This window comes from Cupressus sempervirens, chromosome 11 (genome assembly GCF_028749045.1).
Source record: "Cupressus sempervirens isolate cs-2001-9-10 chromosome 11, ASM2874904v1, whole genome shotgun sequence".
NCBI classification, from domain to species: Eukaryota; Viridiplantae; Streptophyta; class Pinopsida; order Cupressales; family Cupressaceae; genus Cupressus; species Cupressus sempervirens.
The window spans coordinates 367,812,772-367,837,760 of record NC_143128.1 but is presented as its reverse complement, the minus strand read 5'-3'; the positions used below and the strand labels follow the sequence as shown (position 1 = coordinate 367,837,760).

The 24,989-nt window shown below is 33.5% G+C and overlaps 1 protein-coding gene across 4 annotated transcripts in view; it reads left to right on the top strand.

The window, feature by feature from the left end:
- LOC149529598 (primase-helicase Twinkle, chloroplastic/mitochondrial-like) overlaps nucleotides 1-24,989 on the top strand; it is a 214,277-nt gene that overhangs the window by 81,978 nt on the left and 107,310 nt on the right. For all 4 annotated transcript variants that reach the window (XM_089809441.1, XM_089809443.1, XM_089809444.1 and 1 more), the window contains 3 exons: nucleotides 18,796-18,843; nucleotides 19,123-19,208; nucleotides 19,322-19,382. In XM_089809441.1, coding sequence (XP_089665567.1) covers nucleotides 18,796-18,843; nucleotides 19,123-19,208; nucleotides 19,322-19,382 — 195 coding nt within the window. The remainder of the gene's footprint in view (nucleotides 1-18,795; nucleotides 18,844-19,122; nucleotides 19,209-19,321; nucleotides 19,383-24,989) is intronic.

Genomic DNA, 24,989 nt, shown 5'->3' with positions numbered 1-24,989 from the left:
GCTTTTTCGATTCCGCTTTTTCGGCCTGCTTTTTCGGTTTCGCTTTTTCGGACTGCTTTTTCGTATCTGCTTTTTCAGACTTCTACCCTGTTGAATCTCAAGGCCATATCTTTCAATGGCGTCAAGATTTCCAGCTTGAAGGGATTTCGTCCTTCAAACTATTCAGACATAATCTCCAGAAAATTTTCCAATTTCTTTGATATTTCCAACCATGCTAAAAAGAAGCTCTTCCATTTTTTTTATAGTGTTCTCACAAGAGCTCCATCTTTCGTTTTCTCAATGTGGGATAAAAGATAACTCCCTTTATGTAACTTATGTCTCCAATGTGTTATACAATAAAGGGGACTCTTTTAATTTAAATATTTCTCACAAACTATATTTAACTTTATAAAATAGCTTTTATCAATGCATAACAAATCTTATCAATGATAAACAAGTCTTCTTGTCGATTTTAAACAATTACCATCGACATACCGCTGCCACTAGATGTCCGACCATATCCAAGATGACTTACTATAAATAGTAAGTATGCCCAAAGTTGCCTCAAAACCCCTCAGAAAGACCTGCAACTGAAACTATCTAGGCCAAATGGCCTCTAAGTCCCTTTAATGTCCTGGTTAGCCTACAGGACCATGGGGAAAATAGGCTAACGACAACATCATGCTATGAATGCTAAAAGGGGACATTACAAAAAGTCAACCTAAAAATCATTGTGATTTTAAACAGCTCTAATGCCACAATTTTTCTTTTAAATATCAACCAAAAACTAATATGATTATTGAAATATGAAAACCCATGATTTTTATCTTAAAAATGATTAAAACCTCCATGCTTTTCTTTTTAAATTGATCAAAAAGTTTCTAGCAATTTCTACAAAATTTCTAAGCAAAGTCTACAAATTTTATTGTTATTAATTTGCTAACAAAAAAAAACCCATTCTTTGATACCATGAAATGATAATCGATTGTTGTATTAATCAAAGGAGATGAATACTTATTATGAGCAATTACAAAAGATCTTCTTATAATGACAATGACTGAGAGCTACAGACCAAATAGTAATTGACTAACTTTTAGAATAGAAATTTAATAATAACAAACTAAATGATTTAAATGACTATTATAAGCTAAATATTACAATATTACTTTAATAACTATCACTCTCTCAACCTTATGCTATAAAAATTCACACCAAAATGGATTGGATCAAATAGGTGTATGCTAAGGCTAAATAGATCCCAGTGTTCATCACCAACCAACATATGTCACAAGACATTATAAGAAAATTGTTGGAATTGAAGTTACTTATGTAAGTACAATATGTTTCACTCTAGTGGGGGAAATTTCATAAGTTGGGGCATATTGTAAAACTCTTTCTTGACATAACTCTTTTTGCCTTTAGTTTTTTTTTTTTTAAAAATTGCAACTCTGACACAACTTACAGAAAAATCTGAATTAATCAACTATTTTATCGAGTGTTTAATATAAATAAATTTAAAACTACTCTTCAAAACCAATTATATTACTAAGTTTGTTGTGCATATTACTAGTCTCCATCATTCATAAATTGAAATTAGAATTTAGTACATACCATAGATCAAAAATTTAGTTCAACTCTAAATTAGTAACAAAGCCACTTCTACTAGCCTTGTCATATGTAAATGTTGCCTAGTGTAAAAAGATTTCTCGCAAGTTGTGCAATAATGTCTAAGTATGCAAACTTGACAGATAATCCCAATTCCTCATCATCCCCTCATTGTTATCAAAATTTTAATTTGACTTATTTCAATATAAAAGGGAATTTGGGAGTGGATACGCTAATTAGGAGGTGTAGTGCCCCCCATGGGGGTTAAACGGGGACTCCCCCAATGGGATCGAGGAGCAACCAATCCCAAATTAAGAAATTTGAAAAGTTTTCCACTAATGAAAATGACGTGTTTTAACTAGAAACAAGAAAAAATAAATTATATGGAGTTGGAGGAGTTTTTTAATACAAAACTCTAAAATTTTCACATTCACTTGGTAGTTTAATTGGAAATTTCCGCTGAGAGCTTTTCAAAAACTTGTTGGTGAGTTCTTGGATGGGTGACTCGCTTGGCTTTTACCTTGTTCTTTAATGACTCTAATGCCCCCTTTCAGGATATCTTGGAATATAAGGACAATTATTTCAATTCATCACACTATCTAATTTTTGCAATCAAATTATACAAAGGAGAATATGTACAAAATCACTAGCAATTTCTGATATATAATATAATATGTATCCATTAAAGTGTAATAGATATCTTTTGCACTTAGTGCAATGGTCTCTGCTATTTCAAGTATGACAATATAAATATGCAATGAGACATGATATTGCTTATAGCTGTAATTTCCCCTAATGTGTTAGACATAATTATTACAATATTCAACACAAACTCTACATTGTATGTCCTAAATACAATAATTCAAGCTAGGGTATTTAAAAATAATAATTATTAATTCAATTAATCATGTCATTTGATCTATATGTAACATCAATACCCCTATATCTGATCTCATTACTATTAGCTTACTGATGGAAGGAGTAGGTGTTAACCAAGTTGCGTACATACCAACTGCAAGAGATTCTCTCAAAGTCTTTAGGTCCAAGTCCATATCCCATCTTGGGTGTTGTCGTTAAGGCTTCTAGAGTGCAAATGCTTACCCTATCTTGGGACAGATATCCATTGCTTGGATTTATACAAGCCCCGCCTTGGTAACATTATGACTTCTCTTCTATAAGTCAAATAGTAATGGGATTTGAGTATAGTTTATATATATGATTATAAATATTGAATTTGTATATCTTGAGTTAAAAACATCAATGATGGCTATGAATTTTCAGGTTTCAGTACTTACCTGATACAGGAGTTTATGTAAACATTAGTCTGCGACTGATCTTATTCATTGCCATTATTACTGGCTGCTAAAAATCTCAAATCCTTTTTTCTTATTTCCCTAAAGCAGGGTTCTATACTGATTTTTCTTTTTTGATGCAATTAGACCTCATTCTTTTTAAAACCTTATTGCCTAGTCCAAGACAATGACTAACATATTAATATTGGATGGGAGTCCAAATACTTAAGCCAATTGAATGCAAGAGTTGCTTCTTTAATGTTGTCCTGTTCCGGTGTGTCTTCCTGTTCCCATCTGTCTTCCCTTTGTGTTTATGCTTTATGTAATGTATATTACTTCCCAATTTATCGTTGTGTATTCAAGTGCTTCCCCCTGTGTCCCTCTTCCATATACTTATGAGAGCCGTGGGACACTATCTTAGTCTTTACTACTACCAACACTTAGTATTGTTAAAATACATTATTATTGCTGTGTTCATTAGAATCAACTATTCTTAATATAGTTGACTTATTGAAATCGACTTTTCAAGTGACTCTATATTGCTCACTTGGTATCATGGATGGGAAATATTGATTATAGCTCGTTTATTAGTTCATTTAATAATGATTGATATTATTATTATTTTGTGCCTTGCTCCTACATGTTAAGGTTGTAGCTTCAGTCGGATTGATTCGATCATGAGATACATTGTTGTTGGTAAATCATCATTTAGACAAATACTCTTACATCTACTTATTATATTTAATGTTATATATATATATAATATTATATTATATAGTATATATTATTATTAATATATTATTATTTAATGATGGTTAACCATAGAGACATGTTTCCTCCTCTCATATTTATAAGTCATTCAACTCAGCATTTGGAACACACCAATATCACGACAATGTTATTACATTTGCAAAAGCAATCCTAGTTATTCAGCATGGTATCAGAGCTGGCTGCAAATGTAAAATAAGGAAATTAGAATAGCGGGATAAGCACTTCAGGAGTGAACAATTGAAATGACAATAACTACAACTTAGATTTTTATAATGTATTTCTAAATTTCATATTCTTTTCCAACGGCTTGCCATCTTGCATTCAGTCCATGACGCTAAGATCCTCCGATGGTTTTCATGGAGTTGGTCAATTTTGTGTATACTGGAAGATTGAATATTGATGTTAAAGCTTGGAGTTGTGAAGATCAATCTTTCTTCCAACAAATCAAGTATCTTCCTTCATTAGGTCAAATATTAATACCATGCAAACTAACTCTATAGTATGTAGATACACCAAATCTTACTTCAGAACATACAACTCTATGTTTGACCAGATGTATAAAGACTCTATGTTCTGATCTGATTCATATCTCCGAATGCACACGTCTTGAATATTACTTTGTGAGCAGGAGCAGATGTTTTTAAGTTTTGCCTTTCAGAATCAAGAAAACAATAATGTGCATGGTGCAGTGAAATAGACAGGCATCTCTATTTACTTCAATTTATATTTAAATTGTCGTGGTAGGGAAGGAGTATGGAAATGGAAAAACGAGACATATTACTTACAACCATTGAAACATAAGCAACCCGAATCACGGGAGTTGAATCCAGTCAACGAGGAAAGGATAGATGGGATAATATATATACAACAACACGCTATCATGATTACCACACCAAATAATCTCTCATGACCGAGTATACAAATACATTTTTTTTAAGGCAATGTTGAATGTAAAGTTCGAATTCAACATGAACTAAACAAGGAAGTGACAAGGGAGAATCTTAAAAGGATATATATTCAATAAAATACATTGGAGAAATATGAGTAATATGCCGAGGGGCATATAGAATGATTACAAAAAGGAATACGCTTAGTCAAAATCATTGAATATGGAAGAAAATCATAGGTTCCTTATTTGTGTGTAATGATTTAGGAATAAGAGAATTGCAAATTCACCAAGGAAGAGGAATAAATGGATTGTGGCCAGCCCCTAATGGGATGTGAAATCATTCATTGTAAACTATGCTTTGTTTAATTTTCAGATAAAAGAAAATGCAATTACAAATTCAATCAATATCAAAATCTTTACAAGTTTTGGAACTTCCAATGGTTGTAGATGTTCTTGTAGAAAGAGAAGAGACCAAGACGGATTTCAAGTTTTCAATAGGAGAAGGGTATTTTGATGGTAGTCGCTCCTAAGGAGGAAAGTCGCTATGGAGACTTGGATGCTGAAATTTCCTGCGTGGCCTTTGTGAGATACATCTTTCTTCATTTTCTTCAAGTTAAAACTTGCAAGTGTTTATTTAAATCCTCTTGGCCGGACTGTTTTGTACCAAATTTTTTGTACAGGTGATTGTGAAGGAATAGATTACTTCATACATTTTTAAATGTTGTGGCCCGTGGGTGTCGAACATCAAATACAATATCACACTTAAGACTATAAACTCGTAACCACCAACTGGGAGAAGATGTAATTTTACTGTTGCTAACTTCATTAATAGCGAGTCTCATTCTTTCCCTTAAGAATGGAATGATCGAATAAAATGGTAGTGGAAAATCAAGCGCATTAGACAATGGTCATGGAAGAATATCATATAGACAACATTGAACATACAATCAATAGATTTGGATATGAAAGTAGATGGATGACAAACATCCATCAAGTATAATGGTTGGGAGAAATGACATCACGTGGATTATATAAGAAAGTGGGCTGATTGGAAACACTTATTCAATAAAGATGACATTGATAGAATATATAGAAAAAGTGGTGTTTACCATAAAATTATCAAGTGCTTGATTATCAAGTGAAAAGTTTTATGCTTGAAGTTACTTTTTAGTGCAAATTGATTCATACTTACCTATTGTTGGGTTTATATACGCATTTGGGTAAAATCCAAACGACATATTATGAAAGAGTTGGGAATCTTAATTATCGAGCTTTAATATTTTGGAGCGTCTAGCTTATACAGCTAAGTGCAACATTCCAACTATCCCTCTTCCTCTATGGTTGGAGTTTTTTTATAGAGAATAAATAAGTTTGAGATATGAATGAACATTCATTATCTCGAGTCAATTAAACTAATGTGGGCCAATAAGTAAAATGGCATGTCTCATTCAGTTGTCGCAAGTGATTGAAAACTCTATAAACAATGGAATAAGTGACAATTTCACATTGTATGGGGGAAATGATAAACAATGTTCCATTCCCACTTGAACCATTTTTAGAGGGGAGATGTTCAATTCATGTATAGATAAGTATTCCTTATCTTTGAGTATTACATTTATCTACTCACTGTATTCTCTCTATTAATTGTATTTCTATAAATACTATAAAAGTTACTTGCCTTGATCTTTTCCTTTATGTATGGGGATGTTTTTGCAGGAAAATAAGGTTGGTACTTTACACATGCTTCCAAATATTGTGCAGACTCAATCTTATGATAGTAGGTTCAAAGAAGCTTTGATCTAGAATCTGTTAGTCACCTGATGATCAAGTAGGATGAAGTGAAGCTCATGAAATGAATATCTTTGATGATTGAGATTATGAGTCCTTCCATATCGAGAGGGAGTATGATACATCCTCAAAGGCAACATTGGATGAGGAGCTCAAAAGATTGATATCTAGAGGGACTCTAAAAATAATTATTGCATGATTTTGATGGGCCTAACCCTGTATACATCATGAGGAAGTAATGATTTGTCACTAGAAAGTCAAAACATTGATATCAAATTTAGAGGGAATTCGATAGGCATCCTTGGGCGAAGAGAGCTTCTAATGGAGTAACTAGAGGTCCTAACTTCCCAAGGTCATTGCTAAGGGGAGAATTTTGAGGTGCAATCCATTATTAATGATCTCTTCTCTATAAGCCAGAAGTTCGAAGTGATTTTTTTTTGTGTGTAATACACTCTTCTTAGTGAGAGAGATGTTTGAGGTGAAAACCCTTCTTCCACCTTCTAGGAGTAGTTATGGTGGATTCACCCTTTGACCTAGTTCATGGTGGATATCATTTGAGTTACTACATGATGCTGTTGTGATTTATGTCATAAAAGGTGACGATCTTTCATTTGATATATGTGTGAGGTCGCTATTGTGAGGTAACGATCTTAGCAATAGCCTGACCATGTTATCATGATAGACTTCATTAAGTTGTTTTCCTGGAATGTGCTAGTAATCATGTTAACAAAGTGTATCATGATCGACTACAGTAAATTGTTGTCTTAAAATGAGCCAAAAATCATGATATTGTGGTTGTTGTGTTGTATTCTTGATCCATTGTCATGATAGACTGCATCAAACTTGATGTCCTAGACTATGTTGGAAGGCATGACAATATGTAAATCATGATAGTTGTGGATTGAATTTGAAATCATGAGATCAAGCCTAACTATTTGATTGACTATGTTTGTGTCCCGGAATGTGTCGGAAATCAAATAGTATATATATTCCTAAAGGGATTGTGTATAAGCATTTTTTATGCAAACTCAAATATGAGATTAAGAAATTGATCATATCCTCCCTCACTAAGAGGGAGTGTTAAAGTAATAGCTTTGGTTGGATATGATAAAATAGATATCAGAATATGGAATAGGTTTACACACACACACACACACACACATGCATATGTTTGATTTCCTCCACATTTTGATATCACAAGCTATTTGATACTTTATGATCATGCCTAGTTTTTCGCTACATTTGTTGTTATTGTGTTCTTGCTCTATTATCATGATAACAAACGTATCATGACAAACTTCATTAAGTTGATGTCCTAGATGTGCCAAAGGTCATGATAATTGTCATAATGGAGACTATGTTAAGTTGATGTCACTAAGATCATCTGATTGACGGCATTGAGTTGTTGCCTTGCAATGTGTTAGAGATCAGATAACTCATATCGTTCTTGGATATATAATAATATAATTATTGGTAGATATCATGATGTTGATGCTAGTGTTTATTATGTGTACGAGATGGTCATGTTGATCAAATCCTACCTCAAGATCACGGTACTTATCATGATGGACTACATTAAGTTGTTTTCCTTGAGATCATGACTCTTATTTGCTAGACTACATTCAGTTGTTGTCTTGGAGTGTCGGATATTAGATAACACATATTTCTAAGATATACTCTTTTGGTAGGCATCAAGGATTTAATGTCAGTGCACATAAGAATATAAGTATGATGCATATCATATGATTGATATTTCTTTTTGAAACATACTTCGGATTATATTGAAATATAACATCTGAGTTGATGGATATATGTTGATATCCTTAAATATGCCATTCGAGGAATATCTTATTGAGATGATATCTCTTGATATGCTTGAGAGCATAATGTGTTCTATAACAATCCTCCCTAGCTAAAAGAGAGTGTTAAGATTGTAGGTTCAGTCGTATTGATTCGATCACGAGATACATTGTTGTTGGTAAATCATCATTTAGACAAATGCTTTTACATCTACTTATATATTTAATGTTATACAATATATATATATATATATATATATATATATATATATATATATATATATATATATATATATATATATATATATATATATATAAAATATTATATCATATTATATATAGTATAAATACATATTATATATATACATAATAAGTGTTAATATATTTTTATTATTTTATGGTGATTAACCATAGAGACATGTTACATGAGACATGTCTCCTCTCATATTTACAAGTCATTCAATTCGACATTTGGAACAAACCAATATCATGGCAGTGTTATTACATTTGCTGAAGCGATCCTGGTTATTCAACATTGCATTCTCGATAACTCTTTAGTCTCTCACACATCCACACTTTATGACATCCCCGACCAACCTTCCCTCCACCTCACCCCCTCAACTCATTGCCATTTCTTCACTTTCTCCATCATTTGCAAGGGAGTTAGGTCCATGAGTTGCAACAGGATAGCGGATGTGGAAGGGTTCCAAGTGGAACTCTTCAAGCTTGGTTTTATAGTTTTGGGCTCTTTCCTCTTATGCTCTTTAATAGAGTGGTTTGTACTAGTTTTCCCGATTCTTGGTTGAGGCACATCATGTATTCGATTCATAAGGTTAAGTCGGTTTTGGACCCCGACAACTACATGGCTATCATGGTTGGGCAGACTTTAGCAAAACTCTATGCTACAATGTTGAACACTATTTTATCTAGAGAGCTCGATAGGCAAGATTGCTGTGCGAGGGTAAAGTGTCATGTCCCCAAATTTTAATATAATAATTTAACTAAATTAATTAATTAATTGGTCCTAGAATTTGAATAATATAATAAAAGAACCTTTAATTAGTTACTTTAATTAATAAATATGGGGCTCAAGTTAATAATATTTGTATTTGTGGTTTCAATTGATTTGTGTATATCTTGGACCCATCTTTTATTTTATTTGTAGGTGTTGCTATATTGCCATTAGTTGTGAACCCTTGGAAAGTTTCTTTGTAAGGGTATTTATGACCGGCTGTAGGTAGTTGTTTAGTATGCGATTTTGGATTATTTCTTTGTATTGCGAATTTTTGTTGGAGTTCAGTATTGTTTGCCATTTCGGAAGTGAAAGATCTTCTCTACTTGGTTTCCGGTTTTGGTGAGCTTCAACCCTCACCCTATTCTGTTTGGTATTCTTTGCTCGAATTTGGCAAGTCAGAGCATTATTTCTGTTGTCAATATCATTGTTGTTTGGAATATATATTGATTCTGATATATCTTGTTTGTTTTGTGTTTCATTGATATCTTGGTGATTGGACAACCCCTACATTAGCAATGAAGGAAGTATAATCCCCCCAGCCAACCTTCATTCACTCCTCCGCTCCTGACACTCATCATTCCCTACGGTCTTGCACTCTAGTACGCCATCAATCCCTCCATCTCGTACAACCAATAATTGGTACGATCACCTTCCCTAATCCCGTACGACAAACCATCCACACTGTCACTGTACAGACAACTAGCAACCTTGTATGACTTCTCTATCTCTCACTGTACAACCTACTTGACCTTATTGTACAACCTACTTGTATCACCTTACGACCTCTAGGTCATCACCGTACAATAGACAACTTCCATCATTTGGTCACTATGCAGTAACTTCAGGTCAATCTTGCATGTTTCCTTCCCTCTCCTGTGCATACAAAACATTACAGTGGTATCAGAGTAATTGCCTTCACGTTGAGATCCCCTTCGGGCCGAGATCGCCTTCGGGCTGAGATCGCCTTTAGGCTGAGTTCGCCTTTGGGACATTACAGTGGTATCAGAGGAATTGCCTTTGGATCGAGATTCCCTTCAGGAAGTGATTGCCTTCGGGTCAAGATTCCCTTCGGGAAGAGTCATTGCCTTGATTGATTATGGAGTCTATCCTCCAACTGTGATCAAGGCATGTATAACAACAATCTTTCCATGTGAAGGACTTTCACAAGATCAATAGGGTTTGCCTAAGTATGAGTTTCCAGAAGAGATTGAGGAACATGATGACATCATTGTATTTAATGATTGGCATCTTTGGAATCCTGGTGACTCAAGACACGACAATATTTATATTAGAGTGGCGCAACTAAATTTTAATGACAATATGGTGCTGCGGAGGATTGAGGTCATTTCACTAAATTAAATTGATTAATTAATTGGTCCTAGAATTTAAATAATATAATAAAAGTACCTTTAATTTGTTACTTTAATTAATAAATATCGAGCCCAAGTTAATAATATTTGTATTTGTGGTTTCGATTGATTTATGTATATCTCAGACCCATGTTTTATTTTATTTGTAGGTGTTGTCGTGTCGGCGTTTCTTGTGAACCCTTGGGAAGTTTTTCTATAGGGGTATTTATGATTGGCTGTAAGTAGTTGTTTAGTATGCGATTTTGGATTATTTCTTTGTACTGCGAATTCCTGTTGGAGTTCAGTATTGTTCGCCATTTCGGAAGTTGAAGTATATATACAAGATTGCCTTTGGGGCAAAGATTGCCTTTAGGCCAAGATCGCCTTTAGGCCAAGTTCGCCTTCGGGACATTACATCAAGCTGGCTTTGACACGATCCCCTTCGGGACGAGATCCCCTTGGAGCAAAGATTGCCTTTAGGCCAAGATCGCCTTCAGGCCAAGTTCGCCTTCAGGACATTACATCAAGTTGGCTTTGACACTGATTTTTAGACCATAGACGATATTATGATGTTGTAGACTATCATTGTAGAGATAGTAATTATAGCCTCTATCATTACTAACCTACCTATAAGGGTAGCCTTAGGAGAGAAAATAGGTGTATTCAGGGAGAGGCTAGTGTAAAACCAGCCAATCGATTGTTCTGAGATGGGTAAGGATCAACGTTCCTATAAGATGATTTGAGGACCTCTCCAAGATGAGATGAAGTTGCCTTGAGGACTTGTTCAAGAAGGGATAAAGGGCTTGGATCCACAAGAAACCTTGAGAGAGCCGTTGAGTTTAGTGCCTAAGCAATCTGTTTACATCTTAAGTATTCTTCTCAACTAAGAAAGATAGTAAGAGCACAACGAAAAAAACATCCTGCTAAGTAGGCCACTTCGTGTGGATGAGTAAACATCACCACCGAGGCCACAGGGGCCAAAGTTCTGCTTTTGGACTTAGTATGGGATCAACTTGTAGTAATTTATCATGAATCACATTTTCTTTGAAACTTATATATACACGTGTACTAATGATCATGTGCGGTTGCAGGATTCTCTAAAAGAAGTAAATTTTGTTAATCATCTTCTTGACTCTATAAGGCATTAATCAAAAATCCATGTATTATGTGTCTAAATCATAACAACTTCGTGTTTTCATGCATTCATGTGTCTACCTTGTGTATGCTTTGTGTTTTCATGCATTATGGTGTATACTCCCAAAACCCCTTACATCTTCTTGCATCCATATATATGTTTCGTATGAGGGTTCTGCAAAGAAGTTATGTATAAATGATTTTTTGCTTGAGGACAAGAAAAATCTTAGAGGGGAGGACTGTGATATCCCAATCAAAAAAATAACTCATAAATAAAAATAAAAAAAAAAAAAATAATATAATATTAATGATGATATAGTTATATAATATTAACAATGACATAGTTATAATTTATTATCATATTATAATATTGCATAATATATTAATATTAAATATGAGAATTAAATATTATATTTTAGCATATAATATTTAGATAAGTAATCTAAATATATAAAAGTAAATATATGATGCATTATGTGATAGTATTAAGATTAATATTATAATAAGAAATATAATTGATATTCATATAATCTATAATAATATATGTTAATAATATAATTATTAATATATAATTTATGAAAGGACAAGATTGTTAGAATGGAAAACTATATATGTAGAATATTAACTTTGGGTAATCAGCATGGAAGAATATAGATGGAAATATATGCAACTGGTCTGCGATTGAAAAAATGAAATAAATTAATGGAAGTCCCAATAGGGAACATTAGAAAGACCTAGGTGATTGTTTTCAATTGCTTGAAGACCTCCCATCTCCACTTATATTTGTATGACTTTGAGGTTGAGATTGCATCCTCTTACACTCATCTAAGGGTCAAGTTCACTGGACCTTGTTTCAGTTATAGATTTGCCTCTCATCCTAGGGTCAACAAGGGGACGAGTTCCCTGGCTATGTTGGAGAGATCACTTTAGACATTTCTTTCAAGACACTACATCCATGTTGTCCCTTCTGGACTCCATAGTCAGTTCAACCATGCTCTACGACTCTATTATGTGGGGCTCTCTCTCTTGAATCTCAATCGAGCCTTGGTAGAGAGAGTCCAAACCCTTCTTCGCTGCATCATCACATGTCATCAGTCTACTCTTCACAATGTCATTTTGATTGAGTTTGGGGCACATCCCTTCAGGTTCGGGGCCATCTTTGACCTGGTATTGTTTCTTCACCGTCTTCGGGGGTTTGCAGATTCAGCTGATGGTTGTCATAGATACTCATGCTTGGCCTATTGTTCTTTTGCGATTGTTGTTGCTTCTGACCTTGATGGCAGCGCCCGATGTTCGTTTGCCTAGGCTTTTGCTTTGCTAAGTTTGATTAGGAACGAGATTGATCGTCTTGTTAGTTTTAAGGATCTCTGATAGAGAGAAAAGTATTATATCAGAATTGAACAATTAAAAAAAATCTTTACTTGGTATCTCATATTGTAGAAGGAATGATGCAGATCTTTGTCTTTGGATAGCAGTTGATATAATCTTCAAATTTAGTCGATGTATAGTAATCTTCAGTATTGTGCACCAATGGAGTATCAATGAGATTAACTGTAATAACTTGTAGAGAAGAGGAGTAGATCACTGAGACTTGTATATATGTCTTGTAATTGATAGTTGATAAATCCCACTGATGCTATAATATATATCCAATGAAGAGTTACGTCCTCGTAGGGGCATGACTCTACGTGGCCAAAGGCCAGGTAGGGTCATGATCCTACGTGGGCATAACTATTGGTTTATCTTTAACAAAGCAATGTTATTTAAGATCGGCGGCAGTAACCTTATCTTGCTCGATACAAAATTATTATTAATGCATCACACCCGATATGAAATCAGTGATAGAGTATGTTTAACAACAAGTGGAGCCCGATATGAATTGAAGGCAATGATATTAATTGCACACACACACACACACACACACACATAGACATACATACACACACACACGCACACGCATACATACATACATACATATATATCTGTTCAATATAATCACAAAATCAGATTTAATCTGTTCAGTATTACTTCAATAGAAGCTATACTTGAACATGCCTCCCTCTCATTTAGTTCTCTCTAGATGGTCTCGCTCACCTCCTTTCCTTATCGTAGGAGTTGAACGGGCATGTTAAACTTGACATTTACAAACAATATATTAGTATGACCTAGAGCAACGCTTCAAGAGGTCTTCGTTTGAGGAAGGTTTTCTATGCTAAGCACTATATGGATATTAAGGATGGGGTCATTGTGTGCCCTTCCTACTTGACATGGTGCTGGAGTTATGCTTCCGTCATCTCCTTGGGTTCCTTTAGAGTCGGTTTTGATTGGCTTGACATCTAGGCAAACCATCAAATTGAGAAAGCTGACTGGATTTCCACCTTTGTCCCTTAGCAGAGGCCGAAACGGAGATTCATTTCATCTTCTGTTGTCCTATCTATTATGAGATCAAGGGGAGGTTTCACTTCTTGTTCATAGAGTGCAGATCCCTTTCATCTTCCTTTAGCTACATCGATCAACGATGTCTTTTTTGTTCATAAAGTGCAGATCCCTTTCATCTTCCTTTAGCTACATCGATCAATGATGTCTTACTCTTTACCTCCAAGAGGCCATGCAGCTGCATGACCACACTTTGCAGGATCTGTTCCCTTGGAGACAGACTTCAAATCAACTTATTACTTCCTTTGTCTCACCAGTGTCTCTTGCCCGTGGCATGAAGTGGTTGCATGAGCCTTCTACATCCAATCACACCAGGTTTGTGAGTCTTGCAATGGGTTCACTTAGTAGTGGCACCCCACCTTCACTGGTACTTTGAGATGATCTAGGCCTCACCTCACCCTGGACCATATCCTTCAGTGCTGGTCTTTTTCCCGCCTAGAAAAGACCTCTAGTTTTCCTTCGTTGGTTCTTTTGTTTTCTTGCTTGTTCTTTTTTCAGATACCGTTTGGTGCTCCTGTTGTTGGCGGTTGCCTTGGTTGTACACTTTCAGTCCTTTAGACCCTTTTGTGGTTTCTTGTTGGACATCAATAAATTTATCGTATCTTATCCAATCATTGATTTTCAATAATTACTTTAATTAATTTATTAAGTTTTCTTTTATGATTATTATTCATTTAATAAAAGTCTAATGTTTAAAATTATTTATCATTAAGTTCTATAGAGTAATAGGCACATCACTGGTAACATTACATCTTCTCTTCTATATGTCAAATAGTACTGGGATTTGAATATAGTTTATGTATATGATTAAAAATATTAAATTTGTTTATCTTGTGAAAACATCAAAGATGGTCAAGAATTTCCAGGTTTCAATACTTACCTTATATAGGAGTTTATGTGTGTATCAGTCTGCGACTGATCTTATCTACTACTGGTACTGCTAGTTGTTATAAATCTCAAATCCTTGTTTCTTATTTCCTTGAAGCAAGGTTGGATACAGATTCTTGTTTTTTGAGGCAATTAGACCTTATTCTCTTCCAAAGTTACTGCTTATTCCATGACAATCACTGACATATTAGTATTGGATGGGATTCCAGATATTAAGCCAATCGAATGCAAAAATTTCTTTTTTGATGCTGTCCCATTACCACGTGTCTTCCCTCCATGGGTTATGCTTTATGTAATGCATATAACTTCCTTTTTTATCATCGTGTATCCAATTGCTCTCCCCTGTGCTCCTCTTCCATTTTTTCTAACTTATATCTATGGGACTCGTGTGATGTGATCTTAGTCTTTATCACTGCCGATGCTTAGTATTATTAAAACCCATCAGTATTGGTCTGTTCATTAGAATTGGATATTCTTAATATAGTTGATAGATTTATTATTGAAATCAATTATTTAAATGACTGCATAATGCTCACTAGGTATCATCGATGGGAAATATTGATTATAGCACGTTTACCAGCTCATTTAATAATGATTATTATTATTATTCTTTTTTTCGTTTGGTAATGGGCCATAGCCGAATATATATTAAAATCAACCTAATTTACAGACTGACTCACTAGGAGCAATGGGAGGAAAGAGTTGGCCGGAGAAAACCTTCCGGTATAGTTCCAAATATATAAAAATAAATATAAGTACTCTCATTTATTAGAGAATTTTTTAACAAATACTAGAAAGTAAATCATGTGGGAGAAGATGTTAAAGCTTCTTTAAAGTTGTTGCTTGTTTGAGAAGTCATACTCCACATAGCTGAACCATGTGGATATATCATAAAAGTCTACCAAGACTTGTTGGCGTTTATCAGTATTAATATTACTATTATGTACATATTGATGGATTAAAACAATATTGAAACTTTTCTATATATTATGAATATTATTACATTATTTATTAATTGTATAGATTATTGATTAGCAATAGATATTAATATTAATTATAGATAAATTTTAATATAATATTATAAATTCTATTGATTAATTAACAATATTAATCAATAAACAATAACAATATTACTCAATTCATAATCTACAATCTTTATATATTAATTAGTTATATATAGTGATTAATTAATTATTTTTTCATCTTCTATGAAATTGGGGTTAGCATAATAGCAATACTTAATTTGCTGTCTCTAACTTGTCTCTTAAAACATGCAATATAGAAGATTTTGTATACAGGGATATAGTCGGTATGTTTGATCTAATATAATATCTTGCAAGAAAAACATTGATGCTGTTTCTGATATACATTTACTTCACTTACTACAAATGGTGCCATCTCTAATTTGTAATTATGTGCTTGCAACCGTTTTTATGTTAAATAGGCACTTGGTCAATTGAGCAGATCAAGATTTAAAGGGTTATATTTGTTTTCAAATTGATTGAATGATGGGAATGTTTTCTTATATCCAAAATCTTATTCAAATAACATTGAAACTTTACATCTTTTATCGTCTTTTATTGCTCTTGGAAGGGAACTTGGATATTTTCATGACTCTCCATCTTCATCACTTTCCTTTTGTTCAAACCTTAATAGGTTTTGAATAGCATTTGACATATTCTCTGCAATAGATGATGTATTCCAGTTTTTGACTCTGCTCTTACGATGCAGAGATGAAATGTAGAAACTCGACAAAACACTAAACATTCCACTGCTCAACGAAATTGACAGAATTGTGCAAAGAGTGATATGGGTGGGGGTGGTTGTGGGGGAGGGAGGTGGGGGTTGCTCCTGTCTGTGATGGGGTATGCGAGCAAGGTATAAGTCATGAAAAATATGCTAGAGCTGAGCTAATAAATATATTCAAATGTATTGGAGTATCATCAAATAAATTCATATAAATATGAATTAAATTTGCTATTACATTTTATTGCCACTCCAAATACAAATACTTGCTAGAAAATAAAACAAAAGCTTTTAGCACAAATACAACCTTTTGATAGAGATTTCCATATACTAAAGGGGTTTCATCATCTGAATTCCAAATCGGAGGATTTTCATCTTCAAATTGAGAGTTGAATGCAAAGGTCAACTATAAAAAGTTATATGAATGTTGACTGTACTTTTTGGTTGGATGTTGATATCAGAGAATCATTATTCTGAGATGGTTTTCTAGAAGATCTGTTAGAGCTGAGCTCTTGTTAGTTGCCTTTCTAAAGAGGTCTATTCTTTGATTTATTTGTGTGTATCATATATCTAGGTGAACATTTCTTGATTTTGATTTTATGTTTGTGGTCAATTTCATTTTGAGCTTCATTCATATGGAATCAAACTATTTATAGCATAGAAACTTAGTTAACTTTTATGTCAGTTTCATGCAAAGTATTGTAAACACTAACAAATAAACATTGTTGGTATTTAGATATGGGGGCAAGAGTAGTTTTATGCCTAATTGCTGCTAAAATTGCTCAAGAGTTGTTTCTTTAGCTTTTGCATTTTATGGCTTGAATATTTAGTATAGCACTTCAAGATTTTTATTTGTAATATTTGCTAACATTGGTAATTCTAACTCTATTTACAATTTCCATTTTCAGTTTATTGTTCTGTGTATGCCGTCGTAAATCTGATTCTAGTGTGCACTCATCTTCATGTAGCATTTCACTTAAACTTTAGGGAGTGTGTGTTTTCATTCCATTTGGATTAGATTTTCACATTAGTAAAGATACCGTAGAATGTCTTGTCTAGTATAGAAGTGTAGAATCACCTTATCCCCTATCTTGAGGAAAAAATAAAAACAGGCTTCTTTTTTTTTTTTGCCTTTTTTCCATGCTCAAAGGTCCCTGATACTTTTAGGTATTTTTTATATCAGAGAATCATGTAGTGTAAAAGCTCTAAATTGCTCTGTCCCCTATCTTGAGAAAAAAGAGTTTACTTTTAGTGTGTATTTTCTACATGCTCAAAGTTCCCCTATACTTTTAGACAATTTTTTATAATTTTGTAATTTGTTATTTCCTGCAATCTTCAACAAGGTAGCTTCTCTCACAAATTCAAAGAAAGGTTTCTGATTTTCCCGTCTTGAAAACAGAAAAACAGGTTTACTTTTATTTTGTGGTTTTTACATGCTTAAAGACCCTTGCTAGTTTTACAATTTAATTTTTTTTTATTTGTGTGTAAAAGAACTTCTCATTTCCTTCGCTCTTTACTAAGGAAGCCTCCCGTACGAATTCAATGAAAGTTTTGTCCTACATGTGGTTCCGCTTTGTTGTCCACTGTAAAGTGCAAATTAAAACGCCAACATAGTTTTGATATAGAGAGGAAGGAGAAGTTGACTATCATGCTCTCAATGCAAGCATTAAATTCATTTGTCACTTGTGAAAGGATATTAGGCTTTCAGACCTTACGTACATTATAAGAAATTCCATCATTTGTTTTCTTGTGTTATTTTAAAAATAAATTCTTGAGGATGTGTTCAAAATAAATTATAATGGTCAGTTAAATGCATGTGGCAATTGAACCCGTTATGGGCACAAGTGATTGATTCCAACAATGATGTTTATTTCAATTGATGCATGTTTCAGAATATTAATTAGGTAGAAATTTTTTAATTTTGAAATAAAAAACAAATGTGTTTTGTTTCCTAAATTTTCTTGTTTTATAAAATTTTAACTTTTTTTGTTTTGTTTTGTTTTTAGTGTTAAACTTTTGTTTATGTATTATTCTGATTCAGAAAACAGCATTTTTTTGATTCACTGATATTATAATGGAAGTTTTTGTTGTGTGATTTATGCAGGACTCTAAATTTCAGTATCTATTCAATTACAAGAAATATTTTGACCAGGTAACTTTTTGGTAGCCTCTATATAAAGCAAAAAAAGCAAAAGAAAACAAAAACTAATTTTATGTGTTTCAGTTTGGTTGCAAGTAAAGAGTTTAGTCTGCTGGTTTTATTACTGGGAAATAATTGACTTTGGAATGCTTATGCTTTTGGCATTTCAAATATATTTAGGCATGGAATGCTGATTTTATGATTCTCAAAAGGTGGTGCATTTGTAATATGAAATGCTTACTGCCATAGAAATTGAGGGAGATATCAATGAAAAACCATCTATGCCTGCAGGCAACCCATATTATTCTGGCGACAGATGCAGATGAGCCTGGCCAAGCTCTTGCAGAAGAAATCGCACGACGTATTGGGCGTGAAAAGTCTCTTTTTAATTCTTGGACACGTTTTCATGTGTTTTTAGATTTTTGATTCATGTATGATGCTGCATTTTATTTCTTTTTGTGCTTACAATATTCGTCATTTCCTTTCCTAGGTGCTCACGAGTTGTATGGCCTAAACTAACGGAAGACAAGTCGTGCATGGATGCAAATGAGGTCTGCTCTTTTATACCAAGCATTTAAGTGTTGCCTTTGTAATATGCCTTTATCTTAGTATTGTGGATAAAATACCTGACATAAATGGGACATTGTCTGTGGTTAATTTTATTTGAATAGTGACGAATGTGTCAATCCTTTGCATAGATGTAGGTTTTGTGATTAATGCAGAGATTCGTTTTCATTTTTACATTTTTTAATGTCACCATGGAGATTAATACATGGATAGATGCACATTTTTGCATTTTTCTTTTTTGGCTTTATGTATAATTATGTTTTATAATAATGCAAACTTGATCCAAATTTAATAGAAAGCACTTTATTTTTGCTGCTTTAATGAATTGATCTTGAAGAATGTGGAAAGGTGTGGGATGATGGCATCCTTGAATGCAAAAGTTGCATTGGCAAATGTTGGTTTCAAGAGAGATAGATAAGATGTGATCAATTTATTAATGTCCAACAAAAGACCACAAAGAGTGTCCAAGGAACTGCCAAACAAAAAACAAGAGGCCAGCCCACAACTGCGACACTAAATAGTTCTCGAGAAAAGACAACACCAACAATGGATGCAAACAACAACAAAGGGGGGAAGAGAGGAGGCTGGGGAGCCCTAACAAAGAAACTCCAATCCCCATCCTCACCAATTTATGTCAGAAGTAAAGATCTCCACATCAAAGGGTTACGCCATAGAACTAGCAAGGGCCCCAAGCCACTTTTGTAGACTCTAGGAAGACAAAGAAGGCTGCAATTGGAAAGAATCCTTTCAATGCTTCATGAATATGGTATGTCAGGAGGTCCAAGTTGGTGCAGGGACCAGTGCAATAGATTGTTATTGTGTGTATAACATTTGAACTTCTATACACGTGTTCAAACTTTTGTGAGGCCCCTTCCTTAATTGTGTGTGCCTTCATTTGCAATAAAAAGTTGAGATCAATCACAAATTTTGTTACATCCCAAATTTATGATATTTTAAAATAATGTCATAGTCGTTGTAATGGTTGGTTAGATACTCTTGGATACAATGATCTTGTGAAATGGAAGTTATGATATACCGAATAGATTCATGTGAAATTGACTTGTTAGTTGATTTCTATTATTTTGACAAAAATGAATGCTTATATTTTAATATAAAGATTAGTGGTGGTTAGCCGTTGTGACAGTTATCAGTTATTTTGTTTTATATTTCAATTTAAATGGAAGAACATGTTATTATTGTGGAAAATGCATTTTTGGTTACAGGAGCAGATGAAGGGGGAAAACATTGCTAAACATGATTCAAGTATTAGGGCACCAATTTAGTCCATCGTGAGACCATCAGGTATGGGCTCTAACTACCTTGATGAAGGATTTAACGACTAGGCAACGAAGTATACCTTGGACATTCATGAGCTACTTGGTCAATTTTATAACAAGAGAAATATTAAACCTTTAATATCATGAAAATAACTATTACCTCTTTTTCATTTTTGAGATTGTGGATATGCTCAACATTATAAACTTTACATATATGATGCCACTATCATGTCCCCATTTTAAGATATAATTTTAATAATAATTAAATAAATAATGATAATAAAATCATATTCAAGCATAGAAACAAGAAATACAAGTTACATATATAATATATTATCAATAAAATAATATTGAGTATAATATTTAAAACAATTAAATAATAATAAATTTACAATGAATAAGTAAATAAAATTAAATATAGGAGAATATTGTAGAAAGTGTGCTATCTTTCTAAATAAGATTTAATAGTAAATGATAATAAATATAAAATAGATAAGTAAATAAATAATATAATATAGATTAGCTAAATCTAATAAAAAGTCAAGAGAAGTAATAAAAAACGTTACTCTTTAAAATTAAGGTATAAAAGGGAAGAGAGTTCATTTTAAAGGGGAAGGAAGGGGAGAAGAAGACAAGAGTTAAAGAAGGGTTATTAGAAGAGGAATGAGAAGAAATCAAGTGACTCCATTTTCAAATATTTTCAATGATGAAAGGATGTGACTCTTTGAAAGGGTTGTAATTATGAATGGTTGTGACTCTTCAAAAATATTATAACTATGAAGAGTTGTGACTTTTCAAAAGGGTTCTTATTACGAAAGGCTTCGACTTTTTGATAATATTGTGATTATGAACCGTTGTAACTTTTTGGTAGTATTGTGACTTTTCAAAGGACTTTGATTATGAAGTGTTATGACTTTTCCAAAGGATTGTGATTATGAAGGGTTGTGACTTTTCAAAAGGATTGTCATTATGAAGGTTTGCAACTCTTTGAAAATGACACAGATGATAAATAAAATAGGGGAAGATTAATAAACAATTATGCCTAAGAGAGTTGAACTACATCAGAGTAGAGAAAGTAGAGAAGCTAAACTAATATATATTGAATGTTGGGAATTGAAGTAATATATATTCTATGAAGGATTATAAAATGAAAAAGTAAAGGGAACCAGAGGCGTGTTCATTTGATATATCTATTTCATAAATAAATATGAATCATTTGGTAGATAAAATTATCAAGGATTGAGATGAGAATTTTATAGTTGTCATAGAGATCAAGGAAGAACTTGGTAGAGGACATTTATTAAAATGTCGAGTTTCTTTTAAGAGAACTCAAAGATTAGACGACATACTTGATTGAATGTTGGGATTTTGAATTGGAACCCAGAGAGAGATATGTAGATAATCTCTTAGAGGCAATATATATTGTAGTGGTTAGACATATGCATATGTCAAAGATAAGAGACTTGGTTAGAGGTGGGATCTCTACCAAGTAGTGTTACCAAGGATCCCAAAGAGGCCTAAGGAAGACATTCTTTATATTATAATATCACCTTATTGAGATACAATTCTCACCAGAGGCTTAGGTGGTTAGAGAAGGATCTCTTTCGAAGGATTAAGAAGGGTAGTATGGGTAGTATTTAGATTAATATTTACTTAATCCAATATTTTTACTGTGTTTCACATACAATTTTTCTATATTATATTGACGAATGGGTGCAGGTTACAACATTTAAATTTAATCCGGAAGAGGGGACATTACAGCCACCATAATACTCTAATAATGTCTATGAATTGCACTTATATGTATATATAAATATATGCGTGCGTATCTAGAGAGAATATAATGATAAAGAGAAATTAGATGCATTCTCAAAATTACACACGTATAGATATATGTATATGTAGGTACAATCATGAACAATTCAATACCATGATATTTATATATATATATATATATATATATATATTTAAAATCATGGAGAAAATATAATCCATATACTTTATAATGGTTCCAAAAACATGAGCATTGCCACCTTTTATTGGCATCAGTTTTTAAAATTTGAATTTAAAGAATCCTTGTAATTGTTAATCGAGCTCCTTCTTATAACCGCAATAGGAGACTATATCCTCTATTCCCCACGGCTGAGAGAGCATTCTCACAGTCTCTCTCTCTCTCTCTCTCTCTCTCTCTCTCTCTCACATTATTGTACACGATTCTCTATGAACCAAGTTTCCTCTTATCTCTCCATCTGATATCAGAAGCATAATATCATACAAGTAATGCAATACTAAGCCGCCTGGGTGAAGCCAATAACACTTCACTATTACTGCATACTGATTCGCATAGGTGAAGCCATAACATACATATTGGTTGTTACCTCATTAGTGATTTGCATTGTTTCTCTCTTTTTCCAAGTCATGTATCTTTATAAAATTATTCGCATTGTATGCACTTCCTTATGATTCAAGTAAGCTCTTTTTATTCAAATGCAGTATTAGCTTGAGCTCGATTTGGCATTTGAGAAGCATTGGCTTAGCATTCTTTTCTCTTTATATTATGACAAGTCCCTATTTGTATGCGTCGAGTGCATGCCCGTAAGGATAGAACTGCTATAATTCCTTGGAGAGGAATGCTCAACCAATGCTAGAAGAAAGTACCTTTATATTGTATAAAATCTGTCGTATCTTTGGTCTTGAAATATCTTCTGTTTTTCTTTCGTATTTGATATCTACCAGTTGTGACTAAATTCAAAATGGTTCTCACAAACAATTTTGATTTAAAAGAATCTCATGATTATCAATAGTCTCCTAGGATGCACCCATGGTTGGTAGAGCCAAGTGTAAATGGGTGAAGAGGAGAGGAATCCTGCAAGAAAAAAATTATTATTCAGTGTCTTAAATATATGATCAATTAAAGGAAGAGATTGCTCAAGTCCAAGTCAGCTCATGGTTGTCCAAGGTGTAATCGGTTGTCAAGTCGAGTGATGGTGATTGAGTTGTTTAATACCTACCTAAATCCTTGGCCAAGGTAGTATAGAGGCATGCTTGCCATAAATGATCACTAGAGGTTAGGAGTGCTAGTTGATAGAGAGAGTTTGACGGAGAAATTCCTTAGCCTTGTTTGCTGCTTACCTGACACTCTAACACCAGTATGGTCAAGATGACAGGACTATGGTGTCCCAAGCCTAACACGGGGTAGGGAGGGCCTTTCTTGCAAGAGATTGTATTGGGATATGTTAAGGTCCGCGATTGGGAGGTTAAGCCTATGTCAATGCTTCGTTTTGCTAGATGCTGAGGCTTGCACAACACATCGCCAATTAATTCAGTTAAGTATGAAATCCCAAATCTTTTATTTGTACGTACCTTTATATTACTTGAAATGTATAGTCGTAGATGTGGTTAAATTGATTTGTTTTCTATTAAAATGTAATCGTAGAAGTCAATTAAGAAGTTAATTTAGTTGTCTTTCATATGAAATGGGTATAGTTATTTAATTTTGGATTTATAGTTATGATGTATTGTTTCTCAATTACTTCATGTCATTCCATTATGGTATTCGGTTATAATCCTAGAATATGTTATTTACTTTCAGCTTAGTAAAAATGGTATGTTATAAATTTGGTCGCTTTTATAGAAACTTTGTATAGATATGTAAAAGTATGTGATATTTGAATATCCCCCCTCGATCTACCAACATAATACTCTGTTTGAATTTTGCCCACGCTATTAATCTATTTGGTTTGGTCTTAATAATAAACACCCTCTTATTCTTGATTCAAATCGTTGGGGAAATCCAGGAATTTGGCATCTCCATGACATTTGTCTAAACTCAGTGCAGCAACATTAGTTACCCATTTTCTCTAGGAAGAGCTTTAAGCCTCATGCATGACTCCAGTTAGAGTCCCTTGAGAGCCAAGTCTTCAAATCCTTTAGATAATTCCATCAAGTAAGTACAGGCTCTCAAATTCAACTAACAAAATATGGTTTAGTTTCGCTAGACTTTTGGGAAGTTTTTGAGGTGCTTGCAATATGATAAATCAATTTCCTTATCAGAGGTCAGCAAACCTGTACTTTCAGGAAGGTTCTTTAAGTTTCTACAGTAGGAAAGGTACCACCCAAAATCACAAAGTTGAACAGTAGCTTAGATCCACCATCTTCAAACATTGAAACTTCCAAAAGGATCTTGGCAAACTCCTCAGCTTATTGCATTCATTCAAAATCATCTTCTGTAAAGCATTCAGTTCACAGAGAATGGCTGGTAATGTGTCCACATCATTGCCTCCAATGTCCAACTCTATGATTTTACACTTCTAC